Source organism: Triturus cristatus, chromosome 9 (genome assembly GCF_964204655.1).
Source record: "Triturus cristatus chromosome 9, aTriCri1.1, whole genome shotgun sequence".
Lineage (NCBI taxonomy): Eukaryota > Metazoa > Chordata > Amphibia > Caudata > Salamandridae > Triturus > Triturus cristatus.
Genome location: NC_140592.1, coordinates 684,052,940 through 684,079,169, shown reverse-complemented (window position 1 = coordinate 684,079,169; position 26,230 = coordinate 684,052,940). Strand labels below are relative to the sequence as shown.

At 48.3% G+C, this 26,230-nt stretch overlaps 1 protein-coding gene across 3 annotated transcripts in view; it reads left to right on the top strand.

Annotated features, from left to right (window-relative positions):
• Positions 1–26,230, top strand: part of DPF1 (double PHD fingers 1) — a 504,909-nt gene that overhangs the window by 122,541 nt on the left and 356,138 nt on the right. For 2 of the 3 annotated variants that reach the window (XM_085625764.1, XM_085625763.1), the window contains exon 1: positions 22,200–22,497. The exons of the other annotated variant lie outside the window; for it this stretch is intronic. In XM_085625764.1, the coding sequence (XP_085481890.1) occupies positions 22,409–22,497 (89 nt within the window). In that variant the 5' untranslated portion in view covers positions 22,200–22,408. Of the gene's footprint in view, positions 1–22,199; positions 22,498–26,230 lie in introns of those variants that run through there. 3 annotated transcript variants of the gene reach the window in all.

Sequence of the window (26,230 nt, the reverse complement as noted above, 5' to 3'; positions counted from 1 at the left end):
GGCGGGAGCACCGATTAAGGTTTGCGGCCTTCTCCACACCGGCCCCCCGTACTGGAGTTGTGGGGCGATCCGGCGACAAAGTGAATAACAGCGGCGGGCAAGGCTGGGCGACTCGCGCACCCCGCACTTTCACTTTCGCTTTTGCGCCCTCCTTGCTGCCAGGCGAGGTAGGGTCGCGAAGCGGTGTGCGGTGGTGTGGCCTCGTTGGGGTGCCCTGCCGGCCCGCCGGCTGCGGTCCGTCCTGCGGAGCGGTGGTCGCCCCCCCCCAGATCCCTTGAACGGGATTGTCTACCCCCTTTTTGAGGAGATTGGCTCGATTTGGGGACCGCGACCATGGCCACAAAACAAGATGGCGACCGGGCTAAGGTGAAGTCGACCCGTCGTGGCGCGGCCCATCAATCCAACAACATGGACCGCTACACCCTCCAGAAGGGATCTCCAGAGGCGCTGCGTAGGTCCCCTACTGGCCCGACTGATGCTCCTGCTCTGCCCACGGACCTGACCCTCCGAGACGTCATGGGCGCCATCGCCGAGATGAAGGCCTCGGTGGACCAGCGCTTTGACACTCTGGCGCAGAAGATCGACTCGGTCCTCGTGGACGTGGGCCTCGTGAGAGCCGATCTGTCAAAAACAAATGACCGGGTCGATTCTTTGGCCCACTCTACCTCGGGCCTCACATCTGACGTGGCGGCCCTCCAACAGGAGGTGCGCAGGCTTGGCCAGGCGAGCGCCCTGATGCATCGTCGACTGGAGGATTCCGAGGGTCGGGCCCGGAGAAACAACGTCCGCATTATCGGGGTGCCAGAGGGACGCGAGGCAGAGGCAGCGGATCTGTTTGTGGAGGACTTGGTCCTCACCCATCTCCAGCCTCGGGGGCTGAGTAAATTCTTTGCAGTGGAACGTGCCCACAGGGTCCCCGGGGGTAGGCCTAAGGCCGGAGCCCCTCCGAGGCCTCTCATCGCCCGGATTTTCAATTTTCGGGACAGGGACGCTATCCTGCAGACTTCCAGGCTACAAGGGCCGGTCAGACTTGACAATATGGATATAAATTTCTATCCTGACTTTACTCCGGCGGTCCAAAAGCAGAGACTGAGCTTTCTCGGTGTCAAACGTCGCCTACGGGACCTGAATTTCAAATATGCGATGCTTTTTCCGGCTAAGCTGAGGGTGGAGGTGGATGGCCGCACGCACTTTTTTGATCGTCCCGAGGCGGCCGGGGACTGGCTGGACACTTTGCCCGGAGATCGGGGCCGGGGCGGTGGGGGGGGAGCGGTTGGTGGGGAGGGCCCGCCGGATCAGGACTGAGGGGCTAATGGTAGGCCTTGCTCGGGACTGTGTTATTGTCACCATTGACTGTTAGGGTAAGTTCCCCTCCTGTGGAGGTCGTGTGGGGTCTCTTGGAGGATCTCCCTCCTCCTCTGGGGGACTAGTTAGTTTTCTTTCTATGGGGCGACAGGCACACTGCACTTTGGGGGGGCTGTTTGGGCTCATGCAGGGGTGCAGGGTGGGGGGAGTTCTGTTGGGATGGGTGGGTTGGGGTGGGGTGTGGTTCGTTTCTACCGCAAGGCAAACCCTTCATTGTATTGGTGTTTTTGAGATGCTCTCGGGGGGACAAATGATGGCTTCTGTATGTGATGGGGGGTAGGGACCTGACTTTGTTGTCCTGGAACGTTAACGGACTGGGTGATAGGATTAAGCGGGGTGTGGTCCTGCAATATCTGAAACGGATTTCGCCTGATGTGGTCTTTTTGCAGGAGACACACCTCATTGGTAACTCCTTTTGTGCCATGAATCGACGTGGCTATCGTTTGGTGGCCCACTCGGGCTTCACATCAGGCTCACGAGGGGTGGGCATTATGGTCAAGACCTCGCTCCCGCTAGAAATAGACGAGGTGCGCCATGATGAGAGGGGACGCTACACTGTCTTGGTGGGGAGAATGGAGGGCAAAGTAGTCGTCTTTGTCTCAGTGTACGTCCCACCGGGGTTACAGTCCACCACCTTTGCGGACCTGGGACGCCTCCTGCTTGACCTTCCGGGGGGGCTTCTGGTGGTTGGGGGGGACTTCAATGCGGTGGCCTCTGGGACTATGGATCGCTATCCCCCTAGGGACCTCCCCCGGGCACAAGCGTGGCTGTCTGGCCTTTTGGACACACTGGGATTGGTGGACTGTTGGCGTCTAAAGCATCCCACTCAGCTGCAATACACCTTCCATTCGGGGGCCCATGGTAGCTTTTCGCGGCTTGATCATGTCCTTGTCCCTGCGGCCTATGCCGGGAGAGTGGGGGAGGTGCGCCATCTGGCGCGGGGTATTTCAGATCATTCCCCACTCCTGTTGCACTTTGATGTCTTCCCAAGGGGGAGGGCAGGGTAGCTCCAATCAATGCCTGGTACCTCCGCGACCCCACTATTCGTGCTGACTTGATTAAATCCTTGCAACGGTATTTTGAGGAGAATGTGGGGTCTGTCCCGTCGGCCATCTCCCTGTGGGAGGCTTTCAAGACAGTGATTAGAGGGGAGGCCCTCTCCTTTATTTCCCATGCCCGGAGGCGCGCACAGGAGGAGGTGACCCGGGTGGAGGCCGAAATTACTGAACTGGAGGGTGATCTGGGGAGTGGGGTGACTGACGCTGCGCTGCACGTTCTACACCTTAAACAGGCGGCCTATAGGTCCCTCGTCACGGAGGCGGCCAGGGGCCTCAGCAGAGAGCAACAGGGGCGATTGTATGATGTGGGTGATAAGGCTGGCAAGTTGATTGCGTGGTTGGATAAGAAGGAGAGAGCTAGTCGTGTGGTCCCGCTGATTGAGAGAATGGATGGTGTACGTGTTACTGAGCCGGAAGGCATTGTCTCTTGCTTTGCGGATTATTTCCGCGAGGTATATTCCCCGGTTTCTCCCTGCCCGGAGGAGGATTCCCATGCCCTGCTGCGTGACATCGCGCTGCCCTCCCTCTCAATGGAGGACAGGGAGTTGATGGATGCCGCCCCCACCTCGGACGAAATTGCCCTTGCCATCCGCTCGGTCGCTTCTGGCAAGGCCATGGGCCCGAACGGCATTCCTATCGAGTTGTATAAACTGCGACCGGATGTACTGGCACCCCACCTTCGCGCAATGTTCCTTGCGGCCCACTCGCGGGGCTCCCTCCCGCCGGACCAGCGTCTGGCTACCATCGTGGTTATCCACAAGGAGGGGAGACCGCGAGACCGGGTTACATCCTACCGGCCTATCTCGCTCTTGAACGCGGAGCCTAAAATCCTCGCCAAGGTGCTCGCCAACCGGCTGATCGGCGTGGTGGGCGATTTGGTCCACCAGGACCAGTCCGGCTTTATTCCCCATCGCAATACGGCCCTTAATCTGCGGCGCTTGCACGGGGTGCTCGCGCGTGTTCCGTTCGTGCGGGAGCCGGCCATCTTGGCGTCCTTGGACGCCACCATGGCGTTCGACACGCTCGAATGGCCCTACATCTGGGCGATGCTGGCGAAATTTGGATTTGGCCCGGGATTCATCAGTTGGGTCAAATTGTTGTACTCGGACCCATTGGCACAGGTGGTGGTGAATGGTCGAGTCTCGGCCCCATTCGTGCTGGGACGGGGCACGCGACAGGGTTGTCCCCTGTCGCCGCTCCTTTTTGCACTGGCCTTGGAACCCCTGGCGGAGTGGCTGCGGTGGCACCCTTCTATCCGTGGTCTCCGTTGGACCCCCGAGTATGAGGACCGCGTGTCCCTCTACGCTGACGATATCCTCTTGTACTTAGCCTCCCCGCGCAAATCACTGATTGTCCTGGTCGATGTTCTGCGCTCCTTTGGCCGTAATTCAGGCCTTGTCATCAACTGGGCTAAATCCTGTGTCTACGTGCTTTCCGGGGAGGCTCCTGTCCTCCCTCGGGGCTGTCCGATTCAGATTGCCTCGCAGGGATTTCGATACCTGGGGGTCTATATTACGCTGGACCCGGTGGCCCGCTACGAGCGAAATTTGCTTCCCCCCCTCCAGCGCTTGAAGGAGGACGTCGTGCGCTGGCGGCGCTTGCCGCTTTCGCCGCTCGGCCGGGCGGCATTGTTCAAGATGATGTCATTGCCGCGCTTTCTGTACGCTCTCCAGAACACTATGGACTTGGTCCCGGCGCGCTACTTCCGTGAGGTGGAAAGCTTACAGCGCCGTCTGTTTTGGGACGGGAGGCCGCGTATAGCCCTGGCAAAATTGACGCTCCCGTGGTACGACGGAGGGATTGCCCTCCCGGATATTAAGCGGTATTACTGGGCCTCCCAGTTAGCTGCAATTAATCACGGCTTCTATGGGCCCGCCCTAAACCCGGCATTCGAAATGGACAAAATGCTCCTGCCCGGTGGCGACTACAATCGAGCGCTCTACACTAGCGTGCCCGATTCCCGCTTGACGGGACCCACGCGTGTCATGGTGCGAGTATGGCACGCGGCTAATGCAGCTATGGGATGGAAGGACCGTTTGACCCGGGCGTCACCGTTGTATGCGTCGGAGAGACTGGGCTCTTTGTGGACCTCGAAGGGCTTCGAGAGGTGGGACATGATAGGCATCAGTACAGTGGGAGATCTCTGGACGAGGGGAGGATTCAAAACATTCGAGACGCTGCAGGCGGAGTTTCAGCTGCAGGGCAGTGAATACTTTCGCTACCTGCAGGTCCGTCACGCACTGGGTTCCGTCTTCCCAGACGTGGCCTCCATCCCGGAGTCCTCCCCCCTGGAGGACAGAGTGCTAGATGGCCACGTTCCGGACAGCACGATCTCCCTCATTTACAAGAAATTGATAAATGACCGCTCGGGCCTACTGACTGGCCTCCGCGAGGCTTGGGTTGCCGATGGGCTGGAGTTGGAAGACGAGGACTGGATTTCCGCGGTGGCCTCTCCGAAGGAGGTGGCCATCCCGGCTCGCCTTCGCTTCGTCCAGCTTAAGATACTCCACCGGGTGTATATGACGGGGCCAAGGCTTCTGCGTATGGGCTATGCCGAGGATGGATTGTGTAAGCGTGGGTGTGGTGCTTTGGCGACTTTTTTGCACATTCTGTGGGAATGTCCGAGGGTGGAGCGATTCTGGCGTGGTGTGCATGAGGTCCTGCGAGCGGTTACGCATGTCGCGCTGTTGCCTGAAGCGAGGAGATGCTTGCTGAATGTGTGGGAACCGACCGATTACTCGGTTCCGCAGACGCGATGGGTGACTCTGGGATATATGATAGCTAAACGTGACATTGCTCAACTGTGGGGATCCCAGAGGCCCCCGGCGGTGTCGGCCTGGAAAGAACACATGGATTGGTGCATGTTTCGAGAAAAGGTGGTGTATGTGGCGCGGGGTAAGCCTGGGGCATGGGTGAAGATATGGGGCCCCTGGAACGCCTACCGCGGGGGTATTTGCGAGCCGCCGTTGTTGCCTCCCGCTTCACCAGCTCCATCCCCCTAGTTGACCCCCTCCCTCAGCCCCGGGCACATTGTTCTCCCAGTCCCGGATCTGTTTCCCTTCCCCTCTCTGGATTTCTTTGGATGGTTGGGGTCCCCCACTTGAGGAGCACGTGTCGTCATTCTCGATCGCGGGTTGCCTTGCGGGTGTGGTTTTATGTTGTTGTGTTGTATAAAACGAAACCGTATTGTGGGCTCAGAGCCATGTGGCCCACGTTGTTGATACCTCCTGCTTTATCGTCTCTGCAAAGCCTAGTGCCTCATTGTATGTATGTCATTTGCTTCTGTCACTTTAGCGGCCGGCCGGAAGGTTGTAGGCCCATACCTGTATATATTTGAGATTGCAATAAACGGTTTCAAAAAAAAAAAAAAAAAAAGAGTCTCGGAAGGGGTAGGGGGTAGCGGGACAGTCTCTGGTAAAGGTTCAAAGCAGGGACGTATCCGGCGCACAGCTCACAATCCTCGAGCTGGGGGATACGATGTTGTAGTCGGGGTCCGGCGGGACCGTGAGAGTCTGTTGGAGCCGCGAGTCACTCAGCGGGCTCAGGTACAGGTTCGGAGGTCTTACGATCTTCAGGGAGCTGCGAGTCACTCAGCAGGCTCAGGTGCAAGTTCGGAGGTCTTACGATCTTCAGGGAGCCGCGAGTCACTCAGCAGGCTCAGGTACAAGTTCGGAGGTCTTACGATCTTCAGGGAGCCGCGAGTCACTCAGCAGGCTCAGGTATAAGTTCGGAGGTCTTACGATCTTCAGGGAGCCGCAAGTCACTCAGCAGGGCTCAGGAGGGTCCAAGTTCCAGGAGCCGCGACCACGTCGGCAGGCTCTCGTTGTTCCAGCGTCAAATCTGCCGGCCAGACCCAGAGCACCCCTTGTTATAGGTCGACCCCTCTTTGATGTCCGGAGTCTGTGCAGGCAGGGGTCTTGTCACCTGGGGGTCGCTTGTCGGATTTCCTGCTATTGTCTTTTGATCCTTTCAGGGCCGGGTCGGGAGGAGTCCCAGACACCCAGCAGGCACGGAGCCAGCCCTCAGGGAGGCCGGAGGGCCGATCGAAACCCATCGTCCCGGCGGAGTTCAGAGGTGCGATAGAAACTGCTCCTCCCTCTCTCATCCCCTGGAAGCGTGATGTCCTCCAGCCGGAGTGGCGCCTCTAGGCCCGGGTCGCGCTGGGGCCGGGCGGCCATCTTGGTGCATGAAGTGGGCACGCGGGCCCGGGGTGGCCGAAAGGAGAGTGGCCATGGACGGGGATGTCCGGGTCGGTGCGTGTGTCCTGGTGGGGAGGGTCGGCTGGGCCGTGTGCTTGGGCTGCAGGTACCAGGTTTCGGTGGTGCGGGGGCACGGAGGGCCATTCTACGAGGCCGGGTCCAACAGCCGGTGTCCCCATTCTCTCTGCGGTGAGCTTACCGTCTCTCCCCCTCAGTGCTGGCCTATAGAGTATGCAGGAGGACTCCAGTTAACAATGTAAGTTAATCTTCTGTGGCCTCCTTACCACCACTCATCATTCGCCTTCCTACACCTTCCCAAACCCTAAATCTAAGGGACGGGTTGGTGAGAGATTCCTACGGAGTCCACTGCAACTGGGGCTGGCGCTGGAAAAAGAGAGGATGAGGGCCCGGGCACGATGCCCTAAATAGCCCCCCCCCCAAATCCCCCTCCCACATCGCCGGTCCCAGCCTGAAGTACGTCACAAGCTTCTCCGGAAGCGATTCGCGACGCACGGTCGCCAATCGGGCTACCCCGGCATCAGGATGGGCGTGGCAGGGATCCCAGGGTGCCGGGCCCGAATGGCGGGCTTTTCCAAAGTCCGCGCTTTCAATAGTTGCTATTCAAGATGCGAGTATTTCAGTTAACAAAATATTTTAGGAGTAAAAACATATCAGACCTAATTTGAAGATTTAAGAGGGAAAAATCTGCATTTTTTTTACCCAAGAGAGTACTGACGATTGTGCCAATGAATCTTTGGCCAGGCAAAACGTACAGCTAAAGGTTGAAAAGATTTGATCCTCAGATTTAACCTTGGTTTCCCCAAGACCTTACATGTAATCTTTAAAAACTACAAGAACAAAGACTAAGGCCTTTATCACAAGGATCATTTAATTGGGATGCGGACAGTTGCAACCGTTTACCCCCACATTCCCCCCCAAATGAGATCACTGCACATGGGTGGAGTTTCACCTGGAGATATCGGCTGCAGAAAGTATTCCAAAATCTCCAGGTGAAAAATCGGGTGAAAATAGGCATTGCTGGGGGATTTGTTTTCGCAGTTACAGATTCTCCCTTTAGTTTTTCATTTTTTGAGGAACCCCAGGGTTTCACTTGTGACCGCCAGTAGCTCCACTGCCACAGAGGTACTGGGATGTCCAGATGAGAGAATTATCCCCTGAAAATCTGGTGCCCTTGTGATCTGATTGTGAGAGCTGTTACGCGGTTGAAAGAAAAGGAGCTCCTGGTCACTCAGTTATTTATCATCCTTAACTTTTCTTTGATGTACAAAACATCTGCATGTATTTTCATATAGACTGTAAGAGGAAGAACATACTGAAAACCCCGGTGATCACATCCACACTCTAAATAATTTTGAAAGGTACAGACCGGATAAAGAAGGATAAAGTTAGGTAGATGTACAATGTTCACACTATGTGTAGACTTTGCGCTGCTGCATTTTAGGATATTAATATAAAACGGGGTGCCACGACAGGAGATGCGATTGTGCTTGAGCAGTCAGCTTGCCTCGGTGTAAATAAAAGTCCTTTACCCACCTCTGATTAAAGATACTAATTTACTAATCTCCACCTGACACTAAATTCCATGATATACTTAGTGATGGGGTGTAAATCTTTTCAGGTGCTGGATATTCCTGGTCTAATGGTTATTTCACCCTAACTTCTGTCAGCGTATTCCTTTAACTTTATCAGGCAAATTTTCCCATAATCCTTTGCCTGATACTGCAAATATTATGAATGGAAAAAGTGATTTACAATTTGATGGATTTATTTAATGAGCACATAGGAGATGGGGGATGTTGCTAGTGTCCTATTGTGAATAGTATTATCCCACCACACAGCACCGTTGATCTCTTACTGATCAGCGCACATGTAAATGGACCACGTTTTGGAATATAACGCTCTTAGTGCCTGTTGTTCTGCACAGATTTGATCCTCCGGCTTACTGACTATTACTAATATGTTAATACAGTGCTACCTACCTAACCAATAAGGAACCAAGCTGTTCTACTTACCAATATCTAAGTCACATTTTAGGTGTTTTTTCGAAAAAGGAAATGATCAGAGATAAAGCGTAAAGAAGGTAGTAATGTACTCTGGGCTGCCAGATAAGAAAAACAACAGCCACCCGTTATAAAATGGTGAAGAGATGTAGCACCCGCTAGACTACAAGAGGCAGATTCAAGCATACAAGATGGCTGATACCATGCAGACTCGCGAAGGAAGGCTCTCTGAACAATGCGCGTTGCCTCGACCTGTGGTCCATTCTGCAAGGGCAGCCAGTGTAACCGCCTTGGTGACAGGGATCTATTCAAGGCCTCTTAGCCAGTTTGTGAGCAGCCTCCTTTTAAAAGGAGCTAAGATTAGCTGTCAGCTCACTAGCAAGTACGAAAGTAAATTAGGTTAGTGCAGACCAATTTAGAAAGAATCTGAGGAATGACAGCTTTAACTTGTTGGGCGTTTTCAAGATACTCGCACATTTTATAATATACTTCAAGAGTAAGAAAGCCCAGGTCAGCTCTTATCAGTCATTTGAAGGGATGCGGACAGTGGAAAGTGAAGCAGAAACTATTTAGCAATATTGCGTGGTTGACGGTGTTGAATGCCGCTGTAGTGACACCAGAGTGCCAATACTGTGTATTGAAAGGCTTCCTAAGATCTTTGAAAATGCAGACCAAATTTGGGGATTATTTAGGGTATATTAGGACAAGGAGACATAAGGGCCCCACTTGAGACAACCAATTGATGCCAGCTAGCAGTTTACAGTCCTGTGGAAGATCTTTAAGTGTTAGCTTCATCAGTTAAGGTTAGGTACCCGCTCGGGCGGAAGTTAAGCCATGGGCATTTTTTGCATCGGCCGCTTATTCAACCCTTTTCTCATGCTGCATCAGTCCTTAAATCATCGTGTGTATTTAAACGTACACTCCTAGCGCCAAAGTGAGAGAGTGGCCAAAGGCATTTATTAACTGTACAATGGCTGGGAGTACTTTGTGTCCAGTGGCATTCTACTTTAATCGAGATGCAAAAGCAGACAAGACAAGCGTTTTCCAATCAGGATGACATTGGGCAAAGTAGTGTATTGGCAGCAAGTGGCGGCAGGATAAAACGAGCAAAAACCCAACAATAGAGTCCTTGTAAGTGTTCCCCAGATCCAAGAGTTGGTTTCAGAAGTTTGAGAACCCCTTAATGGCTGTGTTATATTCTGAATAAAGGAAGCGAGGAGTGCAGCGTTCAGTAATCTAGAGCTGGGTGGGCAGCACTCATAACAGGCATAAGGAGATGCCATCATAATTTCCTTAAGCGTTTTTGTCTTGGTAGGGAAGTGGTATAATTTCACTTAGATTTGTTTTCCTATTTACAACTGAAAACTCAAGTCTTTTGAATTGTTTTCCCATCAATTCTTTAAGACACCCGCCTTTTAGAGGTAGAGACAGTATCCTCTTGATATGATCCAGAGGTGAGATAAATATTTTAAGACGCAGATCATCACAGGCTATGTTCCCGGGGCTCACTGACTGTTAAGCCGAAACCTGTGGTGCGAGTTTACAAACCTATAGATTATCTCCGTTTTCATGCCTTGTTCACACTGACAAACTCATTGCATTAGGTTGTGACCCTACAGTACTTAAAATGGTACCAAAGGGATCCACCCAAAATAATAAATAAAATAAACGTTAAAGATAATCAAACAGACCAGTTCATTGTACCTCTGTTGTAGAAAGCTACTTGCAGGAATCATAACAGTCCTTAGTATGGTCACAGAACGACTCAATTTACTATATTAGATTGTGGCAGTGCCAGTATGGGAGATGCCAGAATTTGAACCCAACGGCTAAAGTGTGGTGGCTTTCCAGAACTTAGTTAAAACATTGAGATTGAAAATGAGGGCTATAGTGCCCATCCGCTTGCAGTGAAAAGGGAACAGGGTTTAAATAAAAATTAGAATACTACATGGCAACACTCAAAGTTTAAATCCGTGTGCTGGACACGTATGATGATTATTTGCACAAATCACAATATTCACTATTGAGATTGGGAAGTTCAAACGATGTGGCCATTCCAGCTAACCTGCTATATCAGCTGGTCCACTGTTGGATCACTGACTGCAAGCAGAGAAGGCTTTTTCTGTGGAGTATTGGTTCACACCTCTACTAAGCTGGAAATAGATTGCATTATTTGGAATCAATGTAAATATTGACATATTACAGCAAAGTTATTACAAAATGTCTTCTTAGACTGTTTTGCAAATACTCTGGGACCAGCGGCAACACATGTGGAAAAGGCACCGCTCTACGTATTACTGTAAAACGCCAGACACATTCAGTGCTTTCTTGCAGTTGGTATGTCATATGACAGCTGTGATTTTAGCTTTGGTTGAAGTGGTCTTTCGCAATCTTAATAGAAAACGTTAGTGTTTAACCTTTACTTCATCTTAAAAAACGACACCTGGGATGAAATAATGACGCATGAATGCTCATACAAGTTTGCAGCAACAGTTCCAAACAATACTTTAATGTAGAACCATATCAAATATTTTAAGGAATAAAGAGTGAGGTAATTGCTTGTTATGGCAGCGCAGATTTTTTTTTGCTCTAAGGCAAAGAGAGGTGTTTGATCTATCATCTATCCAACGGTGTTGGGCATAAGGTGTTATTAGAAGCTAGGTACTAGGCAAACTTTCGGGATCTCATGGGAAATATGATTTGTGGCTATTTGGTCTTAAGTGGCGACATGTACTTATACTGACTAGTCAGGTTCTTTAAAGTTGGGGAGAGGATGTGGCCTAATGGCTAGGGCAGTCGACATTAAATCTGGGGAACCGGGTTAGAGTCTCGGCAACGACACTCAACATCCTGTGATTCTGGGCAAATCACTTAATCTCCCAAAAATTAATGTGTCCTTATGTAACGCAACAGGTGCTCATGTAAACCGCACTGATACCAAATACCTTCGGGTCAAGTTTGCGCTATATAAAACTCAGAAGGAAAAAAAAGTTGGAATGTACCCCTATCCAAACTGGAGAATTGCAGATACCTAAAACATATTTGTATGATCGAAAAAAGAGGATAGGCCGTGGCCACAACCCTCAGGCCATGCCTGTTCAGCTATTAAGTCTTTCATTCTGAAGATCATTATGACTGTTTCCTGGTATAAAGTAAATAGTTATTTGCTGTGTGTAAGACCATTGCTTTGTAATCCTGCTAAATTCACACTTTATGTGTAATCTCAAAAGTGAGGATACTGATCATGGTAATTCTTACTTCATGTGGAGGAGACAGTATTATACACATTTGTTGTGCATATTTTGTAAAGAGTATCAAACTCTTTCTTTGCAAAGACCTTCATGGCGAGCAGCTGTTAGGAAAGTTTCAGGATGGTCGGATTTTTATTTTTTTAAAGTTGAACTCCGGAATGTTACTAAATATTTATGCCATTCTTTCAAGATTCAACTTCAGCAGGACAGAAAATTCTATAAAACTGCTAGCGAGAGACAATAGTTTCCGAGACAGAGCATACAGAACCCCGTAGACGACAATTTAAGGAGGGACGTGAACCTTATTTGGTATAGTTGCACTCCCTCAATGTATACTTTTTATTCGGACTGTAAATAAGGTGATGCTCTTAAATCTAAAGACACTGGATCCGAACGATTCACTTTATGTTTAGGTAAGGTGTATCTAGAGCCATGGCTTTTTAACTTTTAAATGTTAGATTTTTGATAAGCTGCATGAGCTAGTTTCAATGTCTTGTTCGAAATCTGCAATAATCGTGACCTCTGGCACGGGCAGGAATACACAAGGACTGGTTTATTACTAACCACTGTTACAAATTGATTCCTGTGTAAAAATTGTTTCTAACTTAAACCTGGATGCAGCGAGGAGGAATATCTCTGGCTGAGATGCAGGTGTATTTCAAAAGGCGATGGAGAGTTTTCCCTGTGTATCATACGTTACATGCATGCCTATAACTATATTATTTTGGAGAATATATTTAAAAAGCCCATTGACACAGTGAGTGGAACTCAAGTAGATCAACAAGAGTTGCTAGCTCTGCCTAGAGAAGTATGTTACATTGAAATTTGCCAAAAGAAGTAAATATATTGACCCATTTCCAAAGTAGTAGCAAGATTGTCAGGAACCGACCCTAGTACTTGTAGTATTTGATTCTTGTATTCATGAAATGACTATGAAAAAGAAAACTAGAAGTTCTGAAATATATTGGTATCATAGTTTGCATGTTCCTGTTTGCAGGTCCTTTTAAATGTTTTAATTGTCATGTGTGTTTTTTTAGAATGTTTTATGGACAAATGTCTAAATAAACTTGTTTTTGTACCTTGAAATATATTGGTATCATAGTTGGCATTTTCCTGTTTGCAGGTGATTCAGTGTTTCAGCAAGATTAGATATCAGCGATTAATGCCTTTAAGTCGCATTGACCTGTCATGGTCTCATGGGGCAGAGAGCAGAGGATGCCACCACTTTTGATAATCTGTGGTGTCCATGTTGAAATCAATGTCTGGAATCACACATTCTGTAAACAGAATGTATTTCCTCCAAATTATTGGCACCCTCTACTGTTGTGGGACAATGTGTTTATGCAGAAAATTGGCTTGATCAAAATTGCATTACTGAAAAGAATCTAGGTGGTGGCATAGTACTCAATGTGTGTAAATCAAACTGTCTGAAATAAATTTTATATAGGCATTAACACAGGCCCCTTTTTTAACACGCTGGAAATTTTGTATTTTTTAAAAAATTGTTGGCGACCTATCCTCACTCGCCCATTTTGTGAAATATGCATAATAGAAACTATGGAAAAAAAAGTATTTTCTTCGGTCTGGTCTCCACCTGACTAAAGGATATTACAAACATGTGATAAAAAAAAGATTCTATACCTGCCTGGCTGTTAGTCGATAATCCCTGCCAGCAAAGTCTATGATAGAAAGTTTTCCCTCCATAAGGAGTGGAAGCAGGCTTTAAAGTATTTAAAACGTGGTTAAATCGATCAAATGGAGGAAGCTACTAACTGAATTAAGATTCTAATAGTTTCCTTTGGCAGGGCATATAGGTTCAGGGGCAGGGAAATAAAAAGCTCGGCTGTGTTGTATCTCGGTCTTTAGTATCAATCACCCCTCCTAATTCCTCCTGTTTGTGTCTCTTGAATGCTGGACTGAAAGGTGGAAACATCTGTATTATAGAACCTGTGTGGCCAAATACACCTTTGAAAGGCATCTCTGGCATGGGATCCATCTCTGGGAGTACCCCTTGTAAAGGGGTATTTGGGAAGCCAGGATTAATGATACCGCTTTAATAACCTCTTTCAAAGCCTGTGCAGAGAAGCTGGCAATTAATGAAAGAAAATACTTCCAAGAACTGTTTTCAAATCCAGCCTGCATGTGGAGATTGTCAGAATGCAGCTGCTGCTTAAAAGCAATATTTATGAATTGCTGGCCCTATGGCTCGGTGAATTTTATATGTCTGAATATTTCTGTCGGAAATATTGCCTGACCTAAACATTGCATCCTAAACATCATTTACAAAAATATTGTCTCTTTGGTTGTATATTTTCCATTGGTAACTTTAGGTGTGTGATATTTAGGACACGATAATTATGCCAGATGATATTAGGACTGTAATATTCTGGTTCCTAACCTCGCTTTTGAGCTCTGCAATGATCTGAGAATCACAAGTCTTGAACCTGGCAAGACAGATTGAGTCATCAATCCATTTGTGGTTAATAAATTGAGTGCCAATAGTAAATTGAATGTTAAAGCTTGTCGTTTACTGTCCTGAGAAATGGAGTAAGTGAAATATGAATGAAGTGCTATAGAAAAATCAAGTTATTCTTAGTTTAGGTGTCCTTTGTGCTTCTTATTTTGTTTAATACAGCACCAGGATGAGGAATAGTCTGTTTCTGTGGTTGCTAATCGCGTTCCTTAGGAATTCTCAGTGAGGACTTGTGATAATGCAACAGTGGTGTAACACAGGCCCCCGCTATGCGTGGGGCCCCCTCATGGCTGTAGAGCTCCTTATCAAATCCGGAGGGGGCCCCTCCAAGTACCTTGCACGGGGCCCCCCTCACCTTTCGTACGCCATTGCGCATAGCAGGGCTTCTTCTAGACTGTATTGATTTGACCTAATTTTCCTTCAATAACCCTATTGCTTGTGAAGCATATAACCGGGTCACCCCATTGGGCCAAATCTCTTAGTTATAACTTAACCAATTAAGGTTGGAAACGGAGGTAACGGAAGTCACAAGACTGTCAAACTAGTCTTCTTTGGTACAGGTTGCAGTTGACCAGTTGCAAAAGGTTACTGCTACAGCTTGTGGCTGGCCACGAGCCAAGTCACAAACGTTCTTTAGGCTTTGCTTTCACTTCTTCGAATCTTGGTAAATCAGGAATTGCTTCAAAAGAAATCAGATCCCACACTAACAAATTACCACAAACCTATGCTATGTTACTGCCATTTATATGATACATTGCCCTCATTTCGAGTTGTCTGAAGTGGTAGTCCCAGGAGGACCCACTCTGTGCAGCTGTGAGTTGTCCACTGCTTCGGGACCTGAAATTCTAGATCTGAGAACACAATACCTGGTTTTCCCCGGTGTAGATCTGCATCCATGAAAACTGTGGTTTGGAGGCAAGCAGGGCATGTGGGCGGAGGCACACCCTAACCTCCGCCCACCCCTCCAGCACAACAAGGAGAGCAGGCAGTGCCCCCTCAATACACACTCTCTAATCGCTGCCCAACACTACTTCACCTTTCTGCTCCCTTACGCAGACATTTAGCACCTGTACAGCGCAGGTGGTAAATATCGGCATTAAACTCCCCAGAATCATGGAAAAACTCCATTAAAAGACCAGTTAATTCCTAGTCTAACAAGTTATTTCCCATTTTTGCTGAGTTTAACTCAAAATTCCTGTTATCTCCTGGGGAGATGCAGCGCGTTTTGTTATTTCCGGCCCTAGTATCTCCCCGCAGAGTTGATGAGGAACTTATGAGCGGCAAAATCTGCAGTTATCAAGGTGTTGTAGCCCATTCATCAGTCTGTGTAAATCTCCACACGTCTTTATAGCAGACAGGAGTCTCAATTCAGATTGTGAAAGTGATGTGTGGGCACATATGTAGAGGACTGTGTGCTTATGGGTTTGTGTTTAATACATATATAACACAGTATCAGTATCCCATGGTGCAGGGATTTACAGGGGGGCACCATAGATGCCCCCTCGGCCCCCAACAGGAGGCCGTTGAAGAAGGGGGGCCCTGCTAAGGGCCCCCAAAGTAGCTTTCTGGCATGCTTTCTATGTTAGAAAGCCCGACATAGAAAGCCTGTCGGAAACCGACATCATAATCCCAACGGCGGAAATGCCGCCTGTATGAGATTTTGGTGGCGGTTCCGACTGGTTGGAAGCCAGCCAGAATGACCGGCCGGTTTGAATTCCAACCACCGTAATCGTAATACGGCGGTCCGAAATTCAAACCAAGGATGTTGGTCGGAAAGCCTTTCCGACTGACATCCTAATTAGGGCCCATGTCTGGGGTAGTAAGCTCTATATAACTACAATTACAATCGATATCTCTCTCTTCCTGATTGGTGGCAGTGTCTTGTCCATTGACCTGCGTGTGGAAGCAAGATACTCACTTTCTGTCTCCAACTGACTGTATTTTTTTAATATCGCTTGTGGTTTGCATTTCTTCACGGCTGTAGTATGTGAGAGCTCTTAAAAGCAGCGGTGAGATAGCCTGTTAGCGCTATATTAGACACCAAAACAAAGATCCAATTGAAGAAAGCAGGGAGTATTTATTGACGTCAGAAGAAGTAAGTGGAAAGAGATCTGTGAGTATGATAATGATGTCAGAGAAGACAAGCAGTGAGTGGTTATTGATTTCACAAGAGACAAGCTAGGAGCATCGTATTATTATAATAGACACGTGTGGAGAGGGCACTTGTCAAAAAATTAAAGCATTAGTATCTACTGATGTCAAAATTAAGTAGGCATGGATTATTTACGAATATCAAAAGAGACGCGGAGAGTAGACACTTGTCTCAGTAGACAGACGTGGAGCAGGTCACACTGTCATAAGAGAGAAGGGTGTACTGAGCAGTTAGAAGTGGCAATTAAGTGCATTTATCATAAGTGCAGCAGCTGTTACTACAAGAGTGGTCTTGGACTTTGTAGAAATAAGAAGAGTGAATGATTATGAGGGATGTTCTTCAATACAATTGTTTTCACTAAAATAGATTGCTAGCACTTATAGAAGGCCCACCCACATGGAATTCTCAACATTACGAGCACTCAAGAGGGAGACCATTTGAAAGATTAAAGGGACATATCATTTTGCCTCCTGACTTGAACTAGATATTTTAGGGGAGGGCAAAATAAAGTAACAGGTACATTACTCAAAGTTGGAATTCTCACTTTAACAGGTGTTCGAAGGGCATGTATGTGGAATTTTTTTGGGGGGGAAATGTGCAGTCACCTCAAAGGTTTTCTCAGGAGCCGTAACGTGGGGGTGGGGTGGGTCGGGGGGGGGGAGGGGGTTCATAGAATACCTTCTACTTTGGAGTCCACGTAATGCCTTCTTCTTCCACTACTATTATTCCACAATTGCAGGTTCTTTTTCATCCTCCCTGCCACTGGCCAATCCCTTTGCCTCTGTTTTTCTATCGGTGTCTTACTCCACTTAGGGTGACCAACCGTCCGTAAATTTCACGGACAGTCCGTAATTTCGGCCGTCTGTCCGTTGTCCGTGAAGGATTCTTTAACGGACGCTATTTGTCCGTAATTTTAACCGACACCGGTCGCAGCACCCTAAAGCCGGCACAGCTCCCACCCACCTCCCTTCTTGACTCCAATGCAGTACCAAAGCTCAGATGCCCAGCAGCATTGGAGAGGCACAGCGGGACGGCGACCCTCACACCTTCCGCCCTTGATGAGGTGTTAAGAGGTGCTTGAAGGTGACTGAGAGGGTGGGGCTGCAGGAGCAGGCGCATCTATTCAAATGCAAACAGCCCTGAATGCGTCATGTCTCTGCAATTTAGAGGGGCCGCACACATTCCCTTTCTGCCCAGAGCCCCAAACATCATAGAACCGGCCCTGATTACACCGGCCCTGATTACACCGAGGCAGCACGTGGTTCTCTTCACAGAGCTTAGTTACTGTCACTAAATTGTAAGCAAACCTCGGTTCTTCAAACATGCAGCATGTAATGTAATAAAATAAAGAAATGGCACAATCGCACCCACTCTGATTAACAAAGTATGGCGGACAATCAGTTAAATCAGTTCTATTGGAGTATCTCCTTTAAGTACTGTACATCACAGTGGGGGATGGTATAACTAACATTTTAGAAAGAGAGCCTGTCTTCTCCTTGTCTTGTCCAGGAGGGGGTGAGGAGCCCTACCCCACCCTGGAAGAGACCAAGATGATACTAGAATACTGCATGCCCACCCCTGTGCCCACCCTGGTGGATCCTGTTCCCCCTCCTGTGATGGCTCCTGTCCCCCCCCCCCCCCCCAGTGATGGCTCCTGTCCCCCCATGTGGTGGCTCCTGTCCCCCTCCCCTGCCTGTGATGGCTCCTGCCCCCTCCCCCCCGCCCTCCCCGTGATGGATCCTGTCTCCGCCCTGGGTGGCTTCTGTCCCAGTCCTGGAATGGTTCCTGCAGCGAGGGTGAAGTTCTTGATGGGCCTCTTCTCAAAAAAGGCTCCGCTCAAAATTATTATGAAAAGGTGAGTGAGTGAGTAAGTGAAGGGATGGGTGGATAAATGGATGAATTAGTGAAAGGGTGAATGTATGAATGAACGATTGAATAGATGGATAATGAGAGAGGATGGATGGATTGATGAGTGAGTGGAAGGATGGATGAGAGAAAAGGTAAATAGCTGGATGTATGGGTGGAAAGGTAGCTGGATGGGTAAAAGGGTGGATGGATGTGTGAAAAGGTGGATGATGAGTGAGTGAGTGGGTGGATCGATGGATGAGTGAAATGATGGATGGATTGATGAATTGATAAGTGCAAGGGTGAATGGATGGACAGATGAGTAAAAGGGTGGATGTAAGGATGGATGAGTGAGTGAAAGGTGGGGTAGATGGACAAAAGGATATATAGAGGAGTAAAGGAGTGAAAGGATAGATGGATGAGAGAAAGGATGGATGAGTGATAGGGTCAATGGATGGATTCATGAGTGGATGAGTAGATGGATGGGTGGGTGGATGGAAGGAAGGATGGCTAAGTGAAAGGGTCGATGGAGAGAGAAAGGAAGGATGGATGGATGACTGAAAGGGTGGATGGGTGGAAAGAGGAGTGACTGGGTGGGTGGATGAGTAAGTGAAAGGATGGCTGGATGGGGGAAAGGGTAAATGGCTGGATGGATGAGTGAATGGATGGATGGGTGGAAGAGTGGATGGATGAGTGTACAGATGGATAGGGTGGAAGGGTGGATGGATGGATAATGGATGGATGAGTGAAAGGATGGATGAAGGGATGGATGAGTGAAATGATAGATGGAAGGATACATGATGGATAGGTTTGCAAATGGTTGAATATGTTTGGATATGGCTGCAGTGCTTCATTTGTGCCGCTGCTTTCCGGTGCTCAGCACCGGCACTTCATTTTTAGGGCCGGGGTTATAAATTATTTTCAGGAGGCAGTAGTGGTGAATGTAATTTAAAAAAAAAACATGAACAAAGGGGATACCCTGCTGCGCTCTTGTGGAGGTTTTTGTAAGGATGGATGTGATTCTGCTGTGCTCTTGTGGCGGTTGAGACGTCCGGTCAGTGGTACCTGATAGCGTTATGTTGTAGGGGGGGGTGTGGTTGAGTAAGGAGCCATGAGATGCTCTCTGTGTTATGTACACTTCACATGTGATATGGGGTCATGCCTATTTACGGTACATCATGTGGAGTTTAACAAGGCCTTGCGGTTGCCTCCTGATAGCACGCCGCCTTACTATGCTAGCACGTTCTAAGGGGGTGGATGTTGCGTGTTCTTGAAGGGTGCCGGTGTTGCACCTTGAGGCATGGGTGATTACACAGTTTAGTGGTGTTCTGTGGGCCGACTATACTACAGCTGGAAAATAATTCCTTTATCGGAAATAGTATTTCACAGCTTTTTTGGGCTTCCGTTTTCTGTGAGCGAACTGGGAATTTAGTTTCACCGGGTGTTTTTCCTTCTAGTGTTGTGAAATGGCTATTTTGGTAATTGGCTGCATAATGTGTTTTCTTTTTCTTGAGTTGTAGAACTGGTCTATTTGTCTTTTGTATAAATTGTGTTTTCGTATGGCATCCTCCTGTTAAGAGGAATGGGGTTGTGGGCTTTTGTTTAAGTCACAAATTTGAATCCCGGCAGGGCCACTCAGCCTTTCATCCTCCATGGTGAGTAATTGAGACCCTTTGACCTGGTAAATATTAACAGCTGTTGTGTACAGATCGTAGAAAGGGGCAGAAGGGTGGTATGGAGCTGTAAACATAACTTTATTAATAATAAAACAGCATGACTTGCAATATATGCGTTGACCCACGAAGAGTACTGTGCCCTCTAACTTCTTATCATATGAAGTAAATCTGCTCCTTAAAGAACATCTCATGCTTCTAAGCGCTGTAACTAACAAGTATTATTCCAGTTACCAAAGGTACTTGGTGGCATCTTTGCTGAGAGTGGATAAGGACATCAGGAGTCACTTGAGGCTTTGCCCTTCTTTATTGATGGCCCCTCTCCACATTTCACAGTGGAAATAAATAGCATAATACACTCGGCGCATCTGCATCAATGCTACATATATACTGCTGCAGTTTGGCCACGTTGTTAATATAGGTTCTGACTAGAGACTGTCATGCATGTGACTGTCACTCAGTGCCTCAGGGAAGGGACTGCCATGAGTGATCATCACTTGATGCCTCAGGGACTACCATGAATGACCATCACTTGATGTCTCAGGTGAGGAGCTGCCATGAGTGACCATCACTTGATGCCTCAGGCGAGGGACTGCCATGAATGACCATCACTTGATGTCTCAGGTGAGGGACTGCCATGAGTGACCATCACTTGATGCCTCAGGCGAGGGACTTCCATGAATGACCATCACTTGATGTCTCAGGTGAGGGACCGCCATGAATGACCATCACTTGATGTGTCAGGGAATGCCATAGGTGACCATTACTTGGTGCCTCGGGGGAGAGACTGCCATGAGTGACCAGCACATGAGTAACCATCACTTGATGGATCAGGTGAGAGACTGCCACGTGTGACCAACACTGGAAGGCTCGGATGAGGGACTGCCATGAGTGACCATCTCTTGATGCCTTAGGCAAGGGACTGCCATGTATGACCATCACTGAATATATAGGTGAGGGACTGTATGTGCATGACCAGCACTGGATGGTTCGGGTGAGGGACTCTATGTGCGTGAACATCAGTGGATGGTTCGGTCTAGGAAATGTATGTGCGTGACCAGCACTGGATGGTTTGGGCTAGGGACTGTATGTGCATGACCATCAGTGGACAGTTCGGGCGAGGGACTGTGTGCCTGACCAGTGGATGGTTCGGGCTAGGGACTTATGTGTGTGACCAGCACTAGAGGGCTGAATTGAGGGCACTTTCATAAACGTAAACACTTGGTGGCCCATTGGTTTCATGTACTGGTTTCATGCCACCCTCGTCCAGGTCATTGGATCACAGCTCGGCGAGGTGAGCCAGTTGGTTTCTGTGGCTAACTTACTGCCCGGCTGGCAGGTGGCCATCCAGCAGCGAGGACCCCCGCAGAGTTGATAATGCTCCTAGAGTAAGTGGGTGGAGTCAGTGAAGGAAGTGAGTGGAGCCAGGGAAAGTGGATGTGGCCTCCTACAAACATTTGAGCACCTGGACTTCATATTTTACAAATTAAGCACTGTATGGCTGGGCTTACTTATATACTATTGCGCGACCTCCTCTGATGTGTCTGTAAAACTTACCTATTGTCCTGAAGTTTTGTCCTGAATTTGTGTCCTGAATTTTGACCCTTTGTCCTGAATTTTTACACTCACCGTCCTGAATTTGCACCAATGCCAGTTGGTCACCCTACTCCACTCTCCATTTTCAGCCTTCTTTCTCTTGCTCAAAGTTTGATGATGAAAATCCCGATCCTACACTGCACAAAACGAGCACTGGCGTTGACAGACCCTCGCCTCCCTCGAGCCTCGCTCTGGACGGCCTCTGGCTGCGGCTTGCCGCCTCCTACTGTCGTGAACTCCGCAGACAGTCCCGGTACGGTGGCTTGTTGGTCGCCTTGTCACATCTGCTCCACGCGCCCCGCCCGGCATCCGTCGAGGGGCCGGCCCGTGCGAGGGGCCCCAGGAGCGTGTCGCCGCTGCTCGGAGACAAGCGGGCCGCGGCCCTCCGCGCGCCATCTGCATAACAGGATAAAGTGGGCTTGACAAGAGCCAGGTTTCCATGTAATCGTCTGGCAGCAGACAAGGCCTTGGCGGGAACCCCCGGCGGCGGCTCCAAATGGGATTCTGTGGGGACCTCGGAGCGGGGAAAATTGAAGACACGTTGTGCTGCGGGTTAGAGAAACCCATCATTCAGGCGCGGCGCACTTCACACCGCGGCGTTTAAAGGATAGTTAGACAATTCGCCCTGACAGCGTGAGAATTAACCCCGCGCGGTGCACCGGCCGCGGAGCCGGCACGCCGCCGAGCCGCCCGCAGGCCTCGCTCATTTAGCAGCCAGTTAGCTTGTTTTAGACGGCCACGTGCTCGTCGTTGAAGTGCTCGGAGCCTGTGAACGATGGAATTGCTTGTATTGGAACGAGGCATGGGCTGCGCAGAGCAGACATATTTGGAAAAACTTTTGCGACTCACTGGTTTCTTTTTGAGGTAAGTTGCGGGACCTCTTTTCTGGGTACCTATCCCTCAAAGCTCATCACTTACGTCATCCGTTTATTGCGCACGGGGCTTTCATCTCTTAGCAGGCTTATGTCAGTGTTCATAGGTATCAGAAAACCTAATTTCTTCCAAATTAAACATTACTGAGGTCCGTGGAAGAGTTGCGGTCTGCAGAGTGTCTCGGTCACTCCTGTTCTCCGCTGCACATCACTTTACTCTGCAGCCTATCTGTTAGACGCTTTCACCCCTTTTCTCCCCGCATCTTTTTCAGAAATCCTTCATCTGCATATTGCACACCTCATTTCGTCTTGAGCACCCTCTATTCACTCTCTCCCTCTGCACATACTTTCATTGCACCTCTTTCACCACCTCCACACCCATTCACCTGTAAGCACTTGGGGGAATATTATCAAGACAGGCGATAAAATAATCGCCACTTTAGCGGCAGAAAACTGCCGCTAAAACGGCGATAATGGGCTTGATAATATGCTCGATGGAATTCCAATTGATGCCCATGTTAGATGTGAAGGACGTCTAACATGGGCTTCAAATGGAATTCCATAGCGCATATTATCAAGCCCATTATCGCCGTTTTAGCGGCAGTTTTCTGCCGCTAAAGCGGCGATCATTTTATCGCCTGTCTTGATAATATTCCCCTTCATTTTTTTAAACTTTCGCCCTCTTTGTATTTCAACAGCTTTGTATCTCCTTTCCAACCTTTAGCACATATATCTACAATTATTAGTGACATATGCCACCATTGCTCTGTACGCTCAGCAGAGGGGCCAAGGATTGCACCAACTGACAGCCATTTTGAGAACCTTGCGCTGCCTTCATCCTCAGCTCCAGAGCACTTAATATTGGGCTGTTATAAACGTCCACCCACAATCTGAGCTCACACAGACACCTACAAACGATTCAGTTTACAGCCCGCATAATAGATTAATACGCTGAAATAAAATTACAGGAAAACAGCTTACTATAAAAAGCAAACACTCTAAGGGAAGCAAATTAAGTAAACCATGTGAAATGTAAACCGGAGCTACCTCACTGACGTGGATTGCCGTAATGGGGTAACAGTAATTATTGAGATACCGTTGTTGAGAAAAGGATCAGTGGTTTCCCTTTAAAGCACATCAATATAAGGACCTGTTTAGGTCTCGCCTGACCCAGCGCATGCGCTGGTCTGGCGAGACTTATTGAGAGGGCTCCAAAAAGTGCTACCAGGCCAGCCTAGAGCTACAGTGCATGTGCGCGGGCGCGCGCGCCGCGCTTTACCGCAATTACTTTCACTTTCGCGGCCGCGCCCGCACGGCCGCTTTGATGTTTGTTCGTGATCGTAATCGCGATCACTTTCACTTTCGCGGCCGCATGGCCGCTTGGCATAGCCAATAGGTCTCGCTTTTGGGACCTTATAAGTATTTAGTTATGCAACTGTTGCATGGCTAAACACTTATAAGGTCCCAAAGGCGAGACCTATTGGCTATGCCAATGCTTGTTTTAATTGCTGCCAGGTCAGAGGCCCGGTGCGACCCATTCCACGTAAAGGACCCTTATGTGGGTTCTGAATGTACCTTTGTTCTTTTCATCTCAGCGGTCTGTCTTTTGCACACCTATAGTATTAAACACTTCACACACGCTCCCTCTGCTGCCCCTGTGCTTTCTGTCCATTCTTTACAGAGAGCCTCCCCGCCCCTCTTGTCCAGTGCTCTCACTGCTTTCTCTCTCCTTGCACCCCATGATCTCCGTCTTCTGCCCACCAACTTCCACTCTCTCCCGTCAAGATTGGCTTTTCCAATGCTTGAATAATTGCATTGGTAAAGCCAATATCATAGGGCGAACGTCATTGAATGATTTGTGGTATAATCACCCAAAACTATGGTAAAACAAACAAGTAGTAGCATAGTCAAATAGGTCCGCAGCCGCATATTAAAGCATATTAAAGTTGAGACTTATTGTCTCTGCCAGTGTTAGTTATGATAGTGAGATTTCCGTTCTGTTTCTATTGTATATGGTATTATTTTAACTGACCTAGAGGTTCTGCCCAACTTTCGGTGCTAGGTTGAATAGTAGCAGAGTTCCGGGCTGCCTCCAACGGCTCTCCTCTACCTGCCCCCTCTGCCCCTCACCACAAGGGTTGCAGATGTGTGGTAAATCTCAATTGAGAGGTGAGCCGGCACAGAAGCATGGCTCTTAATCTGGTAGAATGGAGCATGCATGTAAGATTAATGTTGTTATATGGTACGGGCCTTTACTGTAGTGCTTTATCTGCTGTCCAGCTTGGCGTGGCACTATTTGGCTTCACGGGAAAAACAACCAGCAAACCATATCAGGGAGAACAAGGCTAGCACACTTTGCTCAGTAGCCTAGTGTATTTCAGTTTTCCAGAATTCCAGTTGCTTAGTGTATTTAACTTCAGAGTTTACTTAACATTTGAGGTTTTCTGGAAGGCTTTGTAGCAAGACATAGTGAGCAGGGCCATGGGAAGTTATCCTCTTTCTAATGCTTTGCAACTTCTCTGTAGTTCTTTTTATGACCACCTTAAGATATCACTACTCTATCTCTCTTTCATGAGCACTCTTCTCAAACAGAAACCTTGGGGGCAAACCTGAAAACATCTTAGAGAAAATGTAACGCACAGTTTAATTTCTTGCTCCCTGCATGCTACCGAACCAGTAGAGCTTTCACCGGTTACTTTTCATATACTGAAATCATGGGTGTTGATGGCTCCTGCACACGATCTGAACCTAAATTAGCATTTTATGGTTAACAATTCTACAGATGCACTGGCTATGTTCTCTGTAATATCCTTGGGCCACGCGTTGTTTTGGTTAAATAGCCATGCGCAGCGTTTTCCTGAGTATGAATATATTTCTGGAACAAAACCAAATTCTGAGATTTTCTCTGCATTTTTTAGATTACAGAACTACTCTCCTACCAAAGTAGGCCAAAGGTTGCAGATTTGAGGCCACCGGTGTGTTTACTGGTATATAGTGCTTCTTGTGTGCTGAAAATGTCAGGACTTTTTCTTCATCTGACTTTGACCCAATGCAAGTATGAGAAAGGCAGAAAGTTAGATAAAAGCGGGGAGACAATGATGGGAACACAACAACAAAGAGCAATAAGGGAACACAAACCCTTCAGAAGTAAGATAGAGGCAGGAAGTGTGAGGTGGAGTTTGAAAGGGTCATGAGATGCAATGAAGTTCCGTAAGCGGTACTATGCAGCAGCATTGGCGACGTGGTCCTAATAACATTTTTTTGCCCCCTGCACCAATTTATTATAATTATTATAATAATTATTATTATTATGGCAAATTAAGTATTCATAATAGAATATACCGAGCACAAAAGCAGAGTTAAAATGCAAACTGTAGGGAACCTACACATCAGATATGGAGTAACTGATGTGCAGGGATCCTCTTTGAAGAACGGACACCAAACAAGAAGGCATAACCTCACAATGCAACCTCTGGGAACACTACACACCATGTAAGCAACCCCATACATTCAACATCACTCCTGTGTCTAATATACAACAAACACAATTGCACAGACCTGCAAGAGAACACCTAGGACTAGCATACACCAAGCACGAAGACACAGACATACAAGGCTCCTTATAGAATAATTAGCACACACCAAATCCAAAGGTACTGCCGAGCAAGGGATACTTTAGGAGTAACACATAGCGAGTAAGGAGGCAGAGAAATACCAGAGAAACT